The 17,380-nt window shown below is 33.9% G+C and overlaps 1 protein-coding gene across 6 annotated transcripts in view; it reads left to right on the top strand.

The window, feature by feature from the left end:
* LOC105483300 (sodium channel protein type 1 subunit alpha) overlaps positions 1 to 17,380 on the top strand; it is a 136,742-nt gene that overhangs the window by 41,880 nt on the left and 77,482 nt on the right. For all 6 annotated transcript variants that reach the window (XM_071072884.1, XM_071072882.1, XM_071072879.1 and 3 more), the window contains exons 2-3: positions 5,842 to 5,934; positions 9,975 to 10,287. In XM_071072884.1, the coding sequence (XP_070928985.1) occupies positions 10,024 to 10,287 (264 nt within the window). In that variant the 5' untranslated portion in view covers positions 5,842 to 5,934; positions 9,975 to 10,023. The remainder of the gene's footprint in view (positions 1 to 5,841; positions 5,935 to 9,974; positions 10,288 to 17,380) is intronic.

Genomic DNA, 17,380 nt, shown 5'->3' with positions numbered 1-17,380 from the left:
ATTAATCAGGCATGGTGGTGTGCACCTGTAGTCCTAGCTTGAGCTAGGATCACTTGAGCCCAAGAGCTTGAGGCTGTAGTGAGCTATGATCACATCACTGACTCCAGCCTGGGCAACACAGAAAGAACCCATCTCTTAAAAAAAAATTATCGTAAGTCAAAGAAAAATAAGATTAGAGATAGAATAATATCTATTAGAACTATTTTTGAGTAGGAGAGTTTTCTTCCCAGCAAGAGTACAAGACTTTGGGCTACAAGAGTATGTTCAAGCAGATGACAGCTGATTTAAACGAGGCTACGTAGTTCTATTTGTTATTCATCAACACTGCCCCACACATACTGCCAAACTGGGATTATATTTAAAGTTAACTTCAACTGATGGGATTAGAAATTTATATCCTATTTTATTTTTCTAGGTATTTTACTCAACAATAATACAACAAAGCAAAAGAGTCCCAATAATTGTGCAGTTTTATTAAGACATTTAAATATTCTATGTTACTTAATTCCAAACATGCCTAGAATACAATGTTTTATTTTAGTTCAACATATAACATTTTTATCACACTCTTTGTATTAGATTTACATTAGCATCTGAAGTAAATATAGGCCACCTATACAACAGAGTAATAAGTGATGCACTCAATTTGAACAAAGTAGTTTTTTGATATCAGGTCGACAGAGTCACTAATAGATTGAGTGATTTTTTTACTTCTTAGTTTATTATTAGAGTGTCTTGAAAAACACCCCTGAAGTATACAAATGTAGATACAGACATATGTGAAATATCTGACCTTATTTTAACTGCAGTTTGCATAAGGCTTGAAAAGCTAAGGGTAGATAATAAAGTTATTTTTAAATGTAAAAATTTTAAACATTTGGATGAAATATGTTGTTTTAGTTAACGCCAACATACTAAAAATTGGCTAATTGAAAAATCAAATGAAATATTTTTGTAATTATAATTACCCCAAATCAAATTATTTCCAGAAAAGAAATCTATAAAACAATACTTTCTAGGTTTGGGATTTCTATGTAAAAACCAATTTCTTTCTTGGCTGCTAAAAAATAGTTATGTGAGATCACAACAGCAAGAATAACATTTTACCTAGTTATTTTTATTATTATTGGCAGTAACATTCTTTTGTAAAGTAGGTGGCAAGAACACTACAAAACGAACTGAAACACTTCACAAATTGTCGTGCCCAGATGGTTTATGTCCCCAGAATAGTAATAGCTCTTTACAAGGAGATGGCAAGCATTTTGGTAGAAGTCTTTTTGGTTTCTCTTCAGTATGGATATTAAACTGCTTTATAGACAGAATTGAAGATATATAATTTTTCTCCACATCAGATTATATATTATAAGGTGGTCAAGATATATAAATGTTGCATAACTATATCAAACTTTGGAGTTACAGATAAATTATATAAAGTCATCTGCTCAGTTAGTAACTAGAAATAATCCGGTTTAGCAATACATAAAATGTAATAGAAGTAAAACATAAATTGATGGCGGAGGTATAGTTCAGCAGGATTAAAATCTGCATCATATAATTCTAAACTTGAATATTATAATCATCTTCTTTTTTAATTTCGGTGTCTGCCATTTTTCAAAATTTTGAAGTCTCCATTTTTGCCAGAATGCTTTATTTACTGTATTTGTTTTGGGTCTCTCAAAGTAATATAAATTCCTTGGCGAGGCCTAGATCAATTACAGTAGATAAATACTATTGTAACACAGCTACTTATATTTTCATATATTTTACTTAATTTTAAAAACATATTTCATAACTATTATGGCCTGGCAGACACTGATTTGGGAATTAGAAAATAAAAGTTCTGATTTAAGTCCTACCATTAATAAGCTGTGTAACCTGGGAGAAATCACATATTTATTTTGAAAGTAGGAAGCACATAAGTTCTAAACAAAGAAATTGCCCATTTTTCTTTCATTCAGTTTGTTTTCTATTAAATGAGAGGAATAGACTAATCTGTTTTTTAAATCTTTGCCATTTCTTGGTTTTGATTTACTTATCTTTGTCTAATTCTCTTAAAATAACTCACTCAACCTTTCAGAAGTTCAGAGGTCAAGGTAAACTAGGTTTTGTCTGCCTGAAACCCTGTATTATAGACTTACAGTATTCCACATCAACAACAAAACACTATCATATTAAGGACTACATATATTCTTGTCTGTGAATAAACCATAAAAGCTGCACTTTATATTCAGTTCACTAATCAATTGGTTAGTAATTTTTTTCCTGTAAATCACTTCTAGGGTCAGATAAGGCATAAAATAATAGCAATTATTCTAATAGATCATAACAATAGCAGTGGAAACTGGGAGGAGAAAATGAGAAAATTGTCTCAGCAGGTTTAGGGAGAGGCAGGGGAGTGAGGAGGGGGAATTTCTTTTAGGCTTTAAAAACAACATGGAATTTAAGGACATTATTGAACCAAAAAAAGCCTCAAGACATTATCTCAGTTACGGTATTCCTCACATAAATACACAATGGCATCAGAGTGTGAAGTTGTGGATGTTGGGTGTCTCTCGGTGATGGGAAACATTAAATTTCATTCATCTTTCTCAGGTTCCAAACAAAGAAAAATTAGTCAGAGGACTAACACAGATATCACCTTTTTATCTCACAGAAGTTTGTGTGGAGAGTATAGCTTTGTGTGAAAGCCCAAAAGTCCATTAACCAAACAGATCTAACCACAGAGGCCCAAGTAGTCACAGACAGAGCTGCTCCCCAAATGAAGAAACTGCATGATGATTAACTTATAAAAGGCCAGTTTCTTCAGGTACAAAGCATTTATAAGGTTGCCTTTACAGTTAAGACTTCTGTGTGAAATGCCACAGGGAAAATGAAATACTTCATTGTGAGCTATCGTAGATATTTCTGTTTGACTAGAGAAAAGCAGATGCCCAAGGGAGTTTAATTCTAAGACTTCATGAGTTAGGATCGCTTTAAATAAAGCTCCTCCATCTGTACCTTGAGGGTCACCAAAGCCATATGGTTTACCAGTCCCAGTCACCTCAGTATAAACATCTTTTGGCTGTGATAAACGCCTACTCAAGTCCAGAATGTAATATATGTGTCCTCTTCTATGGGAAAGAGAGATATATAATGCCCAGAAGCAAAAACCTCATCCAGTACTAAAACATTTATTATAAGTAATAAATTAGTAAAGTCTTAGAAATGATACTGAATATTATCAGTATTAACTTTCTGGTCTTGTAAAGTCTCCCAAGAATGTACAGTGTTCCTAATCTGTAATTATAATGCTATAGATTTATCTCCCTCTTTTTCTTTCAGTTAGATATTATCAGATTATATCTTTATTTACTATTTGTACATTCTAACAAATTTTTCCTTATTATTCTTTTGTCCACGTTATTTGATATTGGTCATGTTATTGCTATTACTTTACTATTTCTTTCCACTCAAAATTTCCACTTCATTTTCTTACAGTCTTTTTTATTTTCCCATGATGTCTCACTTCCATTTCATTTTCTTTTGGATTCTTTTTTCCCTGTCTTCTTTAGGGTTCTTATCTAATTGAATTCCACTTTTAATGCGTTTTTCTTGTCTTCCAAAGAATCATCCTTCTTCCAGTTTTCTATTGCCTACTACTCTACTTATTCCCAACATTTTTAAAAATTCCTTCAGATTTGAAGTTTGCTAACATGTACTTTGTTACTTTTTCTTCCTAGCTATGGTTTCTTAGTTCTCTTCTTAATTTTATTTTGTCCAAATGCATAACCATAGTCATCTTGAAAAGGCCTCTCTCTTTGAAGTCTTCTCTTGTTAGGAAAGTTTCATTGTCTTATCTCTTTTGAAAGAAGCAAGGTCTCCTCTATGTAACCAAATATTTAAATGCTGGTTTTTATGTAAAGAGAAAGCTGTAAGGCAAAACTGCAGATTCTGTGAGGTTACTACCCCATATCTAGTGGCATGTATTTTCATAAATTAGGAGAATTAAGTCTTCTGTTATAAATTTTTAGAATAAAGAGGTAAAATCTCCTTTGTAAGTGTAAATGGAAAATTCATGATTTATTTCTGTATTTTAATAGAATAAGTACAGATTTCAAATGTAATTTAGAACATTTTCCATAATATTACTGAAAAATATTAATATTGAATGATATTTGACAGTTTTTAGGTATTTCATAATTAACCTTATGGGATTTTTAATGGGTTTTATTCTTATAATTATTGTAACATAATTTATTTTTAGGTAGCATTTGAATAGAAGATCTACTTAGAGTTAAAAAAATACTTTTTCTAGTATCAGTATGCTCTCATTATAATATAGGTTATATTGCTCACATATGAATATAATTCCTGTATCTTAAGTAATTTATAATTATATATAATACATTTGAACTGATCATATTTGTCAGTGTAGAATTCATGTCTTCCACTTTCTTGGTTGTTTATTTCTCCAGTAAATGATAGCCAGTGACCAGGGAGATTTTCTTTAGAGAGCTCTTCTCAAATGCAGTATTTCTAGACAATAGGAAGGCTTTTAGTAACTGTTTCTGTCCTTTCACACAACTTCATGGACAATAACACCAAGTGTGACACTCTATTTGAAAGACGGTGAAAGTGGGCATCATTAAAAAGTCAGGAAACAACAGGTGCTAGAGAAGATGTGGAGAAATAGGAACACTTTTACACTGTTGGTGGGATTGTAAACTAGTTCAACCATTGTGGAAAACAGTATGGCGATTCCTCAAGGATCTAGAACTAGAAATACTATTTGACCCAGCCATCCCATTACTGGGTATACACCCAAAGGATTATAAACCAGGCTGCTATAAGGACACATGCACACGTGTTTTTTATTTTTATTTTTACTTTTCCATATGAAGTTTCAAATAGATTTCTCTAGTTATATGAATTTTGTGATTATTTTTCAAAGGCTGCATTTAATTTATTAATTTAGGGAAAATTATATCTTTATGATATAGCATACCTATCTAATAATAGGATATACCTTTCCATCCATTTATATTTACTTTTGGGATTTATTCAAAGCTTTTACAAATGCTTACATTATATATGGGAACATTTCTTCCATTGTATTTTTTCTCTTTGAAATACACTAGTTTTATAGTAGTTTTAGGTTCACAGCAAAATTAAGCCAAAATACAGAGTTTCCCCTTTCTCTACACACACAGAGCCTCCCCCCACTATCAATATCTTGCACCAGAGTAGCACATAGGTATTACTGTAAAAATAATCTATTTAGAAGAGAAAAATACAATGGAAGAATTTTTCCCTAAGTTAATAAATTAAATGCAGTTCAAATATACCTATATCGTATATAGGTATATTTTAACATATGTGCTATGTTATATGTGTTAGAATCAAAGTTCTCTTTGATTCAAGAGCTGTTTTAAAGAAAGTGTTTAGATATTGTATATAGTTACAATTGATGAACCCACATTGATGTGTCATAATCACCCAAAGTCCGTAGTTTACATTAGAATTCAATCTTGGTATTGCACATTCTATGGGTTTGTACAAATGTATAATGACATGTGTCCATTATTATAGTGTCATGCAAAGTATTTTCACTGCCCTGGCAATCACTGATCTTTGTATTGTCTCCATAGTTTCGTCTTTTCCATAATGTCATATAGTTGGAATCATACTGTATGTCCATTTTAGATTGCTTCTTTCAATTAGTAATATGTATTTAAAGTTTCTCTATGTCTTTTAATGGCTTGATAGCTCTTTTCCTTTAATGCTGAGTAATATTCCATTGTCTGGATGTACCACATGTTATTTATCCATTCCCCTACTGAAGGACATCTTGGTTGCTTCCAGGTTTGGGCAATTATGAATAAAGCTGCTGTATACATCCGTGTGCAGGATTTTGTGTGGACATAAGTTTTCAACTCCTTTGGGTTAAATCCTAAGGTATGCAATTGCTGGATCATATGGTAAGAGTATGTTTGGTTTTTAAGAAACCGCTAAACTGTCTTCCAACTTGCTGTACCATTTTGCTTGCCCACCAGCAATAAATGTGAGCTTCTATTGCTCCATATCCTCATCAGCATTTAATGTTGTCAGTGTTTTGGACTTCGACCATTCTAATGAGTATGTAGTGGTATCTTATTGTTTTAATTTGCATTTCAGTAATGACATATGATGTGGGGCATCTTCTTCTCATATGCTTATTTGCCATCTGTGTGTCTTCTTTGGTGGTGTCTGTTCAGGTCTTTGGCCCATTTTTTATTCAGATTGTTCATTTTCTTATTGTTGAGATTTAATAATGTATCATATGTTTGGGATAACAGTCCTTTATCAGACATGTCTTTTACAAATATTTTTTCCCAGCATGTGGCTTGCCTTCTTATTCTCTTGATAGTATCCTTCACAGAGCAAAAATTTTTCATTTTAATGATGTCTAGTTTGTCAATTCTTTTTTTTCATGGATCATACCTTTAGTGTTATATCTAAAAAGTCATCACCTGAGTTCTGGTTCCAAAATGGCAGTGAAGAAGCAAGCTGGCACAACTCCTCCTCACCATCACTGCTAGAAAACCAAAAACATATATATGGCACTGAGATTATCACCAGAAATACTCCAGAACTCAAATATGAAGATGAGACATTTCCAAGAAAAACAGAGAAGTAAAAAGTTATCAACAAATTTAGAGTCAACTAGGTTTTCTCCAATATTATCTTCTAGTAGATTTTTAGTTCTGCATTTTACATTTAGATTTGTGATCCATTTTGAATTAATTTTTGTGAAAGGTGTAAGGTCTGTATGTCTAGGTTCTTTATTTTTGCATTTGGATGTCTAGTTATTCCAGCAATACTTGTTGAAAAGACTATCTTTTCTTCATTTTATTACCTTGCTTCTTTATTAAAGATCAGTGAGCTATAATTATGTGGGCCTTCTTCCACACTCACTATCCTATTTCATTGATCCATTTATCTGCTCTTTTGTCAGTACCACACTGTATTGATTACTGCAGCTTTATAGTAAGTCTTAAAGTTGGGTTAGTGTCAGTCCTCCGACATTGTTCTTCTTCAACATTGTGTTGGCTCTTTCGGGGTTTTTTGCCTCTCCATATAAACTTTAAAATCAGTTTATCAATATCCACAAAATAACTGCTGGGATTTTGACAGAGATTGAATTAAACCTTTAGTTCAAGTTGGGAAGAACTGGTGTCTTTGATATATTGAATACTCCTATCCAAAGACATGGACTATCTCTGCGTTTATTTAGTTATTCTTTGATCTCTACCTCACTCCATATAGAAAATAAATTCCAAATAGATAAAATATTTAAACTTATAACATTAAACCATCAAAATACTAAAAATACAAGAAGAAAAGGTGATATATATGCATGTATGTGTATGTATATATTTTATATCCTTTTTCCTACCCCTTACTGCCCATCCCTCTGGATGCCTTTCTAAGCATTATGCAGTATCCAGAAGCCAAATAAGAATTAGATAATCACATAAAAATTTTAACATTTTTAATTAAATCATTTAAAAACTGTAGCACAAAACACCATAAAGTCAAAAAACATATATTTTTAAAAAGACCACACATCAAAAAATCAAGTGGCTAATATTTTGTCTTAAAAATGCTATAGATTGAAAAAATAAAAGGAAAAAATGGGCTGTTCCTTAAATAAGCAGTTGCAGGAAAGAAAATAAAAAATAATTCTTAAGTATAAGAAAAATATGTTCCACTTTTCTCATAGTAAGACAAATGCAAATTGAAATTATAATATGCTCTCATCTTTGTCCCTGTCAGGCTGGAAATATCAAAAATATGATAACACATTATATTGGTGAAGATGAATAGGCACTCTGTTACATTGCTGTCAGGAGAATAAGTTCATACAAACTCCATAGAGAGTAGTTTTGCAGTAACTATCATAATTAAATATTCATTCTTTGCAAAGCCAAGTCTACCTTTAAAAATTAATTTTATAAATATATCCACATTTATTTGAAAGTATGTGTGTAAAAATGTATTACTTGCAACTTTATTCAATATTAGCTAAAGATTGGAAACAACCCAAATACATTCAGGGAATTGGTTAAATAAATTATGGCACATAACATGCAATGGAAACCCAAGTAGCCAGTAATAGGTATGAGTCAAATCTATAAAAATTAAGACAAATGAACTCTAATATACATTTTAAGTAAAAAACGCTGGTGTAAAACAGTTTGTATAATAAGATTCCATTTGTATATGTATTTTACAATAGAATATGTATACATACACTCATGTTCTAGCACATACCTATTACATACCTGGAAAAATATATGGAAGATAGGTAGCAGTGGTTGCCTCTAGGAAGGGGAATTGGGCCTGGGAAAACAAGGTAAAAAGTAGACATTATACTGCATTTTCTTGTAGATGTTTGCATTTATATCATTTACATGTATTTTCTATCAAAAAGCTAGTTAAAAACAAAAATTATATATATACATCAGAATATTTTATTTCTCTTTTGACAAAAGTTACTATATTTGTTATCCTTAAACTTTTATTTGCAAAAAATAAATGTTAGTATTTTCCTGATGCCTTATAGGGGAACCAGAGTTTGTAGACAGAACATTCAGTCTTCATTGATTAACAGGCAACCTATTCTTGCAGGTACTAAATAACTGCAGGTAAAGTTGTAAGAACCTCTGAAAACTTCACTTAATAGACTAAGGGTACATATTTAAACTTGAGTCCTCCCTTCTTCTGATCATCCACTCTGAAAAATATGGTTTTAAACCTCACAGCAATGAGAATCTCCTTGAAATTTGAGGTCTCTGTCCCTCACAAAATAATTATGACTGCAATTTTCTTATTGCAGTTTATATACACCAAAGCTGTAATTAACTGTACCATAGCTTGCTGACCTTAATGAGTTAATGCAGTCTCCAAATAAAATTCATGGCCAAGTGGCAGCTTAGGCTCTGGAATGTTTTGGCGCGGTAATATCTGTGAAATCTGAGCTCATATTAAATATGCCTTAAAACAATACATCTGGGATTTGGCGTCTGGAATCAGATCAGGTCTGACTCTGCTGTATGAGGTTGATGGTTTTGCCTCAGGCCTTCATAATATGGTTAGCACTATAGGACTATAGAATCAGCAAGAATTTCATTATTGCTCCAGTGAAGAAAAACACTTCAGTTTCTATTGAGTTTATGGCACCCTGACTTCTTTCTGATCATTTTTCTTGAAACAGGAGAATCCTGCTGTCTCCTGCACTTACAGCTATCTTCTTCCACCCCCACCTCCATCTAGTAATTTCTTTGCAGCCTAGCTTTTCTCTCCTTCTTACTCACATAAATGACATTTGTCCAACCGTGGACTGTCTTTATCTTTATATGTTCAAGTAAGCCAACCATGCATGGCTAATGAAGTGAACAGGACATAGTTCCAGTTATCTCAAATCTTAGAAGAGGTTAAAGCCCCGTCAGGACAGCAGTAACTATTTGATTGGTCATTAAGGTTGGTCACTGCAAACTATCCTGGCTAGCTTGGCCAGGAATCACTTGTCAGACCTAGAGGGTTAGATTTTATGTCCTCTCAGAAACAATTCCTTTTCCCCTCATCCTTGTTAAATGAGCTATCCTTTGTCTTTATAGGCACAGTCTCCATCTTCTCGGTGTGTCACAGACTGAATAACTCATTAGGACATGGTGGTAATTAGCCTAATGTACTTTGATTAAGGCCATATTTGAACCACTTTTAAAACTCATGGCACAGTTCCTGTATCAGTAAAACACAATAATTAATAAATATGGGATGCTTAACTAAACTCAACACAGAAACCATTTGTGTTAAAAATTTTTCTTTAGAAATCACCTTTCAATTTAAGGAGAAAGCAAAATTTAAATCCTCTAGCTCCTGTTTCATGACAATAATTTATGTTAACATCTCTTAGTCCTCTCTTTAAAATATCTGTATTCCTTTTATTTTAGGAATTTCATATGCAGAATAAATGGTAATTAAAATGTGCAGGATGACAAGATGGAGCAAACAGTGCTTGTACCACCAGGACCTGACAGCTTCAACTTCTTCACCAGAGAATCTCTTGCGGCTATTGAAAGACGCATTGCAGAAGAAAAGGCTAAGAATCCCAAACCAGACAAAAAAGATGACGACGAAAATGGCCCAAAGCCAAATAGTGACTTGGAAGCTGGAAAGAACCTTCCATTTATTTATGGAGACATTCCTCCAGAGATGGTGTCAGAGCCCCTGGAGGACCTGGACCCCTACTATATCAATAAGAAAGTGAGTGTTTTTTATCAGGCGTATTTTGCTGCTAATTGCCTGCTTCATTCCTTGGACTGTTGTAGCACCAACACATGCTGAATTAGCACAAAATCTTAAGTATCCTTCTGTTTAAGAAATGAAACACATTTGTGGGTGGTTTATGCATATACATGAGAAATGAATTGATTATATCATAACACACGGAACTGTCCCAAATGCACCATGACAAATAAAAAGAGGCCGGGTGTGGTGGCTCAAGCCTGTAATCCCAGCACTTTAAGGGGCTGAGGCAGGTGGATCATGAGGTCAGGAAATTCAGACCATCCTGGTCAACATGGTGAAACCCCTTCTCTACTAAAATACAAAAACGTAGCTGGGCGTGGTGGCACGCGCCTGTTATCCCAGCCACTCGGGAGGCTGAGGCAGGGGAATCGCTTGTTGAACAGTGAAGGCGGAGGTTGCAGTGAGCCGAGGTGGCGCCACTACACTACAGCCTGGAGACAGAACAAGACTCTGTCAAAAAAAAAAAAAAGAAAAGAAAAGAAATGAAAACAAGGAAGGAAGGAAGGAAGGAAGGAAGGAAGGAAGGAAGGAAGGAAGGAAGGAAGGAAGGAAGGAAGGAAGGAAGGAAGGAAGGGAGGGAGGGAGGGAGGGAGGGAGGGAGGGAGGGAGGGAGGGAGGGAATGGGCAGCTAATTTAATAAATTGACAGATTCTCTCCACAAATTAGATTTACTGTACAATTTTTTGTACTTTCTGTACTTGGAAATACTTGGAAATCTCAAAATCATGAGTTATAAAGAAAATATGAATACTAATTTTTCATGCAAACAAATTTGATGCCACAAGGGTTTGAAATTCCTATGTCATGTTATAAACAACAAATCAATTAATTTCCTGAAGAAATTTTTTTACCTGTAAATTAACATTTTTACATAAACTAGAATTTTACAAGTTACTTAATATTTTGGTATTAATGTATTAATATTGGCAAGAATAACAAAAATGTCATAACCTGAAAAACCTATAAACAATATTTGAATGCGTGCTTTTTTTATATCCATGCTTGAAATGAATACCTTATATTAAGCATCCAACCGTTCATTATGACTGTCGTTTCAGCAAACCAAAAAGAAAAGCATAAAAAGTTTTAAAAAGATTATTGCATTGATTTTAAATTAAATGTATGACGTTAGGTGATTTGTAATATTTTCTTCTTTTTCACCTGACACAATGCATTTGTGACTCTTAGTGGAAAGACAGGGCACAAAGATTGTAATTAAATAATTTTTTTTGTTGGACCTGGACCTTAAAATGCCCCCTAAACTTTTAGGTACTGTTTCTGGCCCAGTTCTGTGTGAAGTTAGTCCTTGTCAAATGCATGCAAAAGTTTGGCATTTGTAATATGTGAATTTGAGGCAGTTTTATAAATCACTTCTGATTGACAGCTACAGTTTCAGAGGCAAGAGCTTCACAAAAGGTTGACTAGCCTTAGGTTCAGATTTTTTTTAACTTTTCAGGATATAATCAGTTTAAGTATAATATATTTTCCCTTTTTAAAAACTGGTCTATTCATTTTACAGTAGAGGAAGGAATGGATCATTTTCCATGTATTTCATTTTCTTCTAACTTTGCTTTTGAACACCATATTGTCAAATCTTAGTTAGTAAGAGATTATTAATCTCCTAACTGCCATTTAAGTTATAAGAAAAGTTGCACTTTATTATTTAATCAGCTCTTTGGAAATTAATATATCTGAAAAGCCAAAGTCCAAATTAAGCAAACTACGTGAACTTTATTTGCATAAGAAAAGTAAAAATGCAGATAATCCAATTGCTTAAACATTTTAATTCATTTAAAATGACTTCAGTATTGAAGTGAAGACTCTGATGTGTTCCAGGCAGAAATTCATTCACAGCGTAGAGTGTACTACTGTGTTTATAGCCATTGGATACTTCCAGTTTATTCAGAGGCTGCTCTTGGGATGTGTTAGTGGTCTCCATCCTCAACAGACCTTTCGCTACCCCTAGACACCCCGTCCTCACCTCTTTGGTGGCAATCACTATCTAAAAGTTATTAAAGCCACCCAGCATCTATCCCTTAATCAAACAGGGAAGAAATTTAGTATCTCTGCTCCTAGGCTGGGTCTTTATTTGTAAAACAAAAAATGAATGTTTTGAGAAAGACCAAATTAATGCATGTTGACAAAGGTAGACATTCTTCATCTGGAAACCAGAACATCCAATCAATCTTTTTTTTTTTTAATTAAAGAACTTTCAGACTGATAAAAGTGATTGTCTCCAGGGGATGTCTCCAAATAAAATGGTCCATAATTGGTCTATAATGAATTATATATAGCAAAGGATATAAAGACAGATGTAAATCAAAATCGTGCAAACATTTTCAAAATACTCAAAAGAAACATCTTAAAACTGAGGGTGAAAGGCCACCTCTGATGAAGTGACAGCCAGATTCTTGTGTTGAGGAAACCCTTATAAACTTTGTTAGGCTCACATCTAAACTTGCTCTTAACATCTTCTGTCCTTATCTTCAAATGCACATGGTATGAGGAAAGAAAAGCATTTTGGCATTTTGGAACAAATCAGTGTGCAAGTAGAACAACCTGATAAGAGAAATATTGTTATCAGGAAAGTGTTTTCCCCAAGGTAAGGTATATTCATGGCTTTTACATTGAGCTGACACCAAGCAAATCTTCAAATGTAAGTCATTCAACAGCAATGCACATCAAGCTTTTTGCAGGGCTGAAATCCTTAAAAACTAACATGGTGTGCTTAGAACACATGATGGAGTTATGTGTTTGAAATTTTCTTCTTTTGTGTTTTGACGTCTTAAGACTTTTATAAGTTGCCTGTATGCTTTTTTCTGTCTTTAATTTTCTTTTCTAATTGGATTATTTCAGTATAGAAGAATATTCTTAAACTCTGAATTAATTTGCTCTAAGTAATGTTGGAATGCTTAGCAAAATCTGAACCTTTTTAAAAAATGAATACTTCTTTCAATATTCAAAGACTAATTTTATTTTAGTGACTGGGTTACCAGAGATTGGCTGGGTGATCTTCATTAAAACAATGCAGTACATATATACAGTACCCTTGACACAGCTAAATGGTCAAATAGTGGAAATGTCACCAGGGAAAATGTTTATTAGGATGAGATTTTCCACTAATGCTGGTATTGGGGGTGTGGATTAGGTTGGCCTGAGTAAAATGGTATATGCAGTTAGACTAGTGATTTCCTTAAAGTTGGACTCTAGTACAATAGTTAATGTGTCTTTGCATCAGTATACAAAGACTCTGGTTTTTTTCTCAACAATATAGAATAAACAAAACAAGCCAACTGTAAAAATATTTACAGAATCAATTCCTTATGTTATATTTTACATTAAAGTGCAGTAGTGTACATGCAAAGAATTTTTGTGAATAAAAACAACACAACCACCACACTGAAGCTCTCTGTAATCTTTTACACAGGCAATGTCAGTGAGCTTATAAAAATGTCACTGCTGAGGGTGTATTTTCCAATGGCATATGCCCACATATTTTTATCCTCTTTGTCCCAGTTTAAGATGTACAAATTATATAATGTTCAAATATTCTACTAAAATTGTTGAAGTAGTTTAATCCATGTTCAGTAATATTGTAGTAGTAACTAAAGAAATAGTAGCAACCATCTCATGAACATTCTTGATGCATAGAAGCGTTAGAAGGTTTTTAGATCCTCAGATGTTTTAAGCCTTCATAATTCCAGGTTAAAAACTCAGGGGAAAAAATGCTATCATAATACGGTGACAGTATTTTTCATATCATGTTAGCTCTGACTTAGTGATCTTTAGAACATGATTCCACATTGGGTTCCCTTTGTTTGTTTATTTACTTTAGCTGTGTAGCAAGGCACATTTTAGCTTGTGAACACACCTTTTTTTCCCTCATGGAACTTTTTTTCACAGTTTCCTTTCATAGCTTGGGCTGATTTTGTACCATTTGGCTCTACATTCAAATTCTTTACCCATTCTTTATTACAGAAAATGTCTTTCTTCTCATGTTCTTGTTAAAATTACAGATGACTCATTATTATCATGGAAGAAAATATCATTTTAACAATGTGACAGTTTACTGGAAATAGAATGAGATATTTTAGATCTGTAGTAAAAATGGATGTTTGTTAATTATGAAGTGCAGAAATGTATTCATTTTTAAACAGTCTTATGGATCATTTCAAAGTAACTTATTCTCTCTTTCTGTCAGCTGTTCTAAAAAGATGCACACTCTCTTTTTGTTGGGCTGCATGAGAAGTCATATATGAATTTGTGATTTCAAATTCATGTTTGGTATACGACTGCCATGGGAGTTTTTAGTTGTTAAACTGGGTGGAGAGAGTTTGTTTTGTTTTTAATTGAGATGATGGAGTTTTCCTTGCAAAAGTAATTAATGGGAAATCAGAAAAGTGGATGATTATTACAAACTTATAATTCCATGAATTGTCATATGGGCAGTCCCCAGTGTGTAGTTGTTCTTTACTTATCATCACCTCCTCTAAAACTTCAAGTCACCCAGATTCTCCCTTACATCCACAACCCTGTAGTTGACTTCCCAATCTTTCTCCTCCCTATGCACTGCTTCTTCCTTGTGCTTCTTTTTCCTTTGTCACCTCCCTGTCTCTGTCTCAGAAACAGTCCCAGGATGGTGATGTTGATAAATAAAATGATGGTTGGCATTTTTAGAGTATCTGCCATATCAATAGGAGATCCTTCAATTGAAAGTGACCAAAACCCAACAGAAACAACTTTTGGGGAAAAATAAAGGAAATGTGTCTAGCGAATCTGGTTTTAATATCAAAACACCCAGTACCTCAAACGATATCATGAGGGTAGTCCTTTTTCATGGTTACCTCTGCTTTCAACTATGCTGGCTTCATTTACAGGCTGGCTCTTCCACAAATGGCAGAAATAGCCACCAGTGGTGCTAAACTAACATCCTACAGCCTTGTAACTACTATCTTCTGCTCACTAAAACAAGAAAGAAAAAAGAAAAAAGGCTCACGTTTTCTTCAAAAGCTCTAGCAGTTGTCCTAGAATTGATTCTAGTTAGGTCACATGGCCTCCTCTGAAACACTCACTTTGGTCAGTGGTATGTGATGGTCTCCTTGGTATGGGATGGTCTCTGTCACATACTAACATGTGTTGCCAAGGGGTGGGTCAGCTCCACCAAGCAACATGGGAAGACAGTGGGGCTGAGGTTTACTCCAAAAGGAAGAGAAGAGGAACTGTTAGAAAAGGTGTCCTAAGTGGACAAAAAAAAAGAAGAAGAAAAAAGCTATGTACTCTACATGCTATATATAATATCAGTACAATTACTGTTCTTTTTAAATCCACAGATTCTTTCAAGATAGCTCTTGTCTTTATTTAAATATAATGAAACTGAGGTTAAATAACTTGCCTAAGATCACAAAACTATTAAGTAACAGAGACTAGTTTTAAAACTAGACCAATGGGTTTCCATGGCCCATTGTCATGCTGGTTTGGATTTGCAGTCATAGCACTAACGACAGCAGTGGAAAAAAGAGAATTCAGTGATAGAATCTAAATAAGCCTATAGCTGTTCTTCCTGTTTCCTACTCATGCCATTTTGCAAGATGTGATTCTTGTCTCCTAGGCTAGCAGTATTTCCCAGACCCTTACTGGTCATTTCACCATTTGGCCATTTCCTGCCTTTGTAAAAACTAAAATCTTAGACACTCATTAACCTAGATTAGCTTCTAAAATAATTAGAATTTTTTTTCACACTAAATTCCAGTAGGGTGATAAGCATCTATTTTCAAAGAGCATCAATTCAGGAAATTTAAATTGTGTGCCTCTATAAGGAAATGGCATTTAAATTGGGATCTGAAGGTTAAAAAAGAGGAGGGAGAGGAGAATCTTCCAAGGAAAGAGAACAGCATAGAATAAGACATATAATCAAGCTGACCTGTAATAGGTAAGAAGAGAATAAGGTGAGGTTGAGGAGGTAGACCTGGGGCTAGATAAAGAGGATCTTTCAGTACATCTTAAAGAGCTTGAAGGTTATCTTCAAAGCAAAATGAATTCCCAACAAGTATTTGGGTACAGGAGTAACATGGTCCACTTTACAGTGTTAAAAATCACTCAACTTCTCTATGGAGAAATTTAGGAGTTTTATGTTTGATCTAGCATTTTGACCATGGAGATGGAGAATAATGGATAGAATCGGAATTGGTTTTGGAGGTGTTTAGGTGTCAGACAGAAGGAAGGTGATGGCCTCGTTTTCTTAGGTAGGAAGTTTGAGAAGAAAGATATTGAACCTGAAAATTCCAATACTAAAATTGGCCATGATTGGAGAAACAGAAATGTTCTTATATGTGTACATTTAAGAGTTAGAATACAGATCCTTATATTTTTATTGACACTTTAGAATTCACAAGGGCATTGACATGTTTTATTTCACTTCATCCTCAAAACAGTCCTGAGATTGGTATTAGTATAATCTTCTCCACTGAGATGGAGAAATTGAGGGGAATAGTTTGCTCATAGTCCTCACACAGCAAGCTTGTAATCAAACTGGGCTCAAATGTGTTCTTTCTAGTCAAAGAGAAATTAACTGACCATATAATAGCGTATCAGACTCATGGTATGTACATTCTGATGATATAGGGCTGAAAAATGTTTCAGCTCCAGATTTTATTCTTTTCCCTTATGGTTATAGTTTCTTCTCTCTGCTGGAGAAGAGGTTGAGGGCTCTGCAGCTTTGGCTGACAAAAGCCTAGTTAGGCACTTTCTAGCGATGCACCTTCTGCAGAGTTATCTCCTCCAACGGCCCCAACCCTCCCCCATCCCACCCAGCTAAAGCTTAGGAACAAGCAATTTTACAGATTCTTCTCTAGGTACAAATTCTTCTCTTTTGTGTGAGCTTATGGCAACAATGTTTAAAAACTGACTATGAGGCATGGAGTTCACAGACATGTTTTGTTAAACTAACAAAATTACTTATAATTTTGAATTATTTTCTAGCATTTATAAATCAGAAAGTCTTTCACACACACATAAAATTATACATCTAAGGATTTCTCTTGAAATATCA

Source organism: Macaca nemestrina, chromosome 11, assembly GCF_043159975.1.
Source record: "Macaca nemestrina isolate mMacNem1 chromosome 11, mMacNem.hap1, whole genome shotgun sequence".
In the NCBI taxonomy this organism is placed as follows: domain Eukaryota; kingdom Metazoa; phylum Chordata; class Mammalia; order Primates; family Cercopithecidae; genus Macaca; species Macaca nemestrina.
This window is presented reverse-complemented; position numbering and strand designations above follow the sequence as displayed.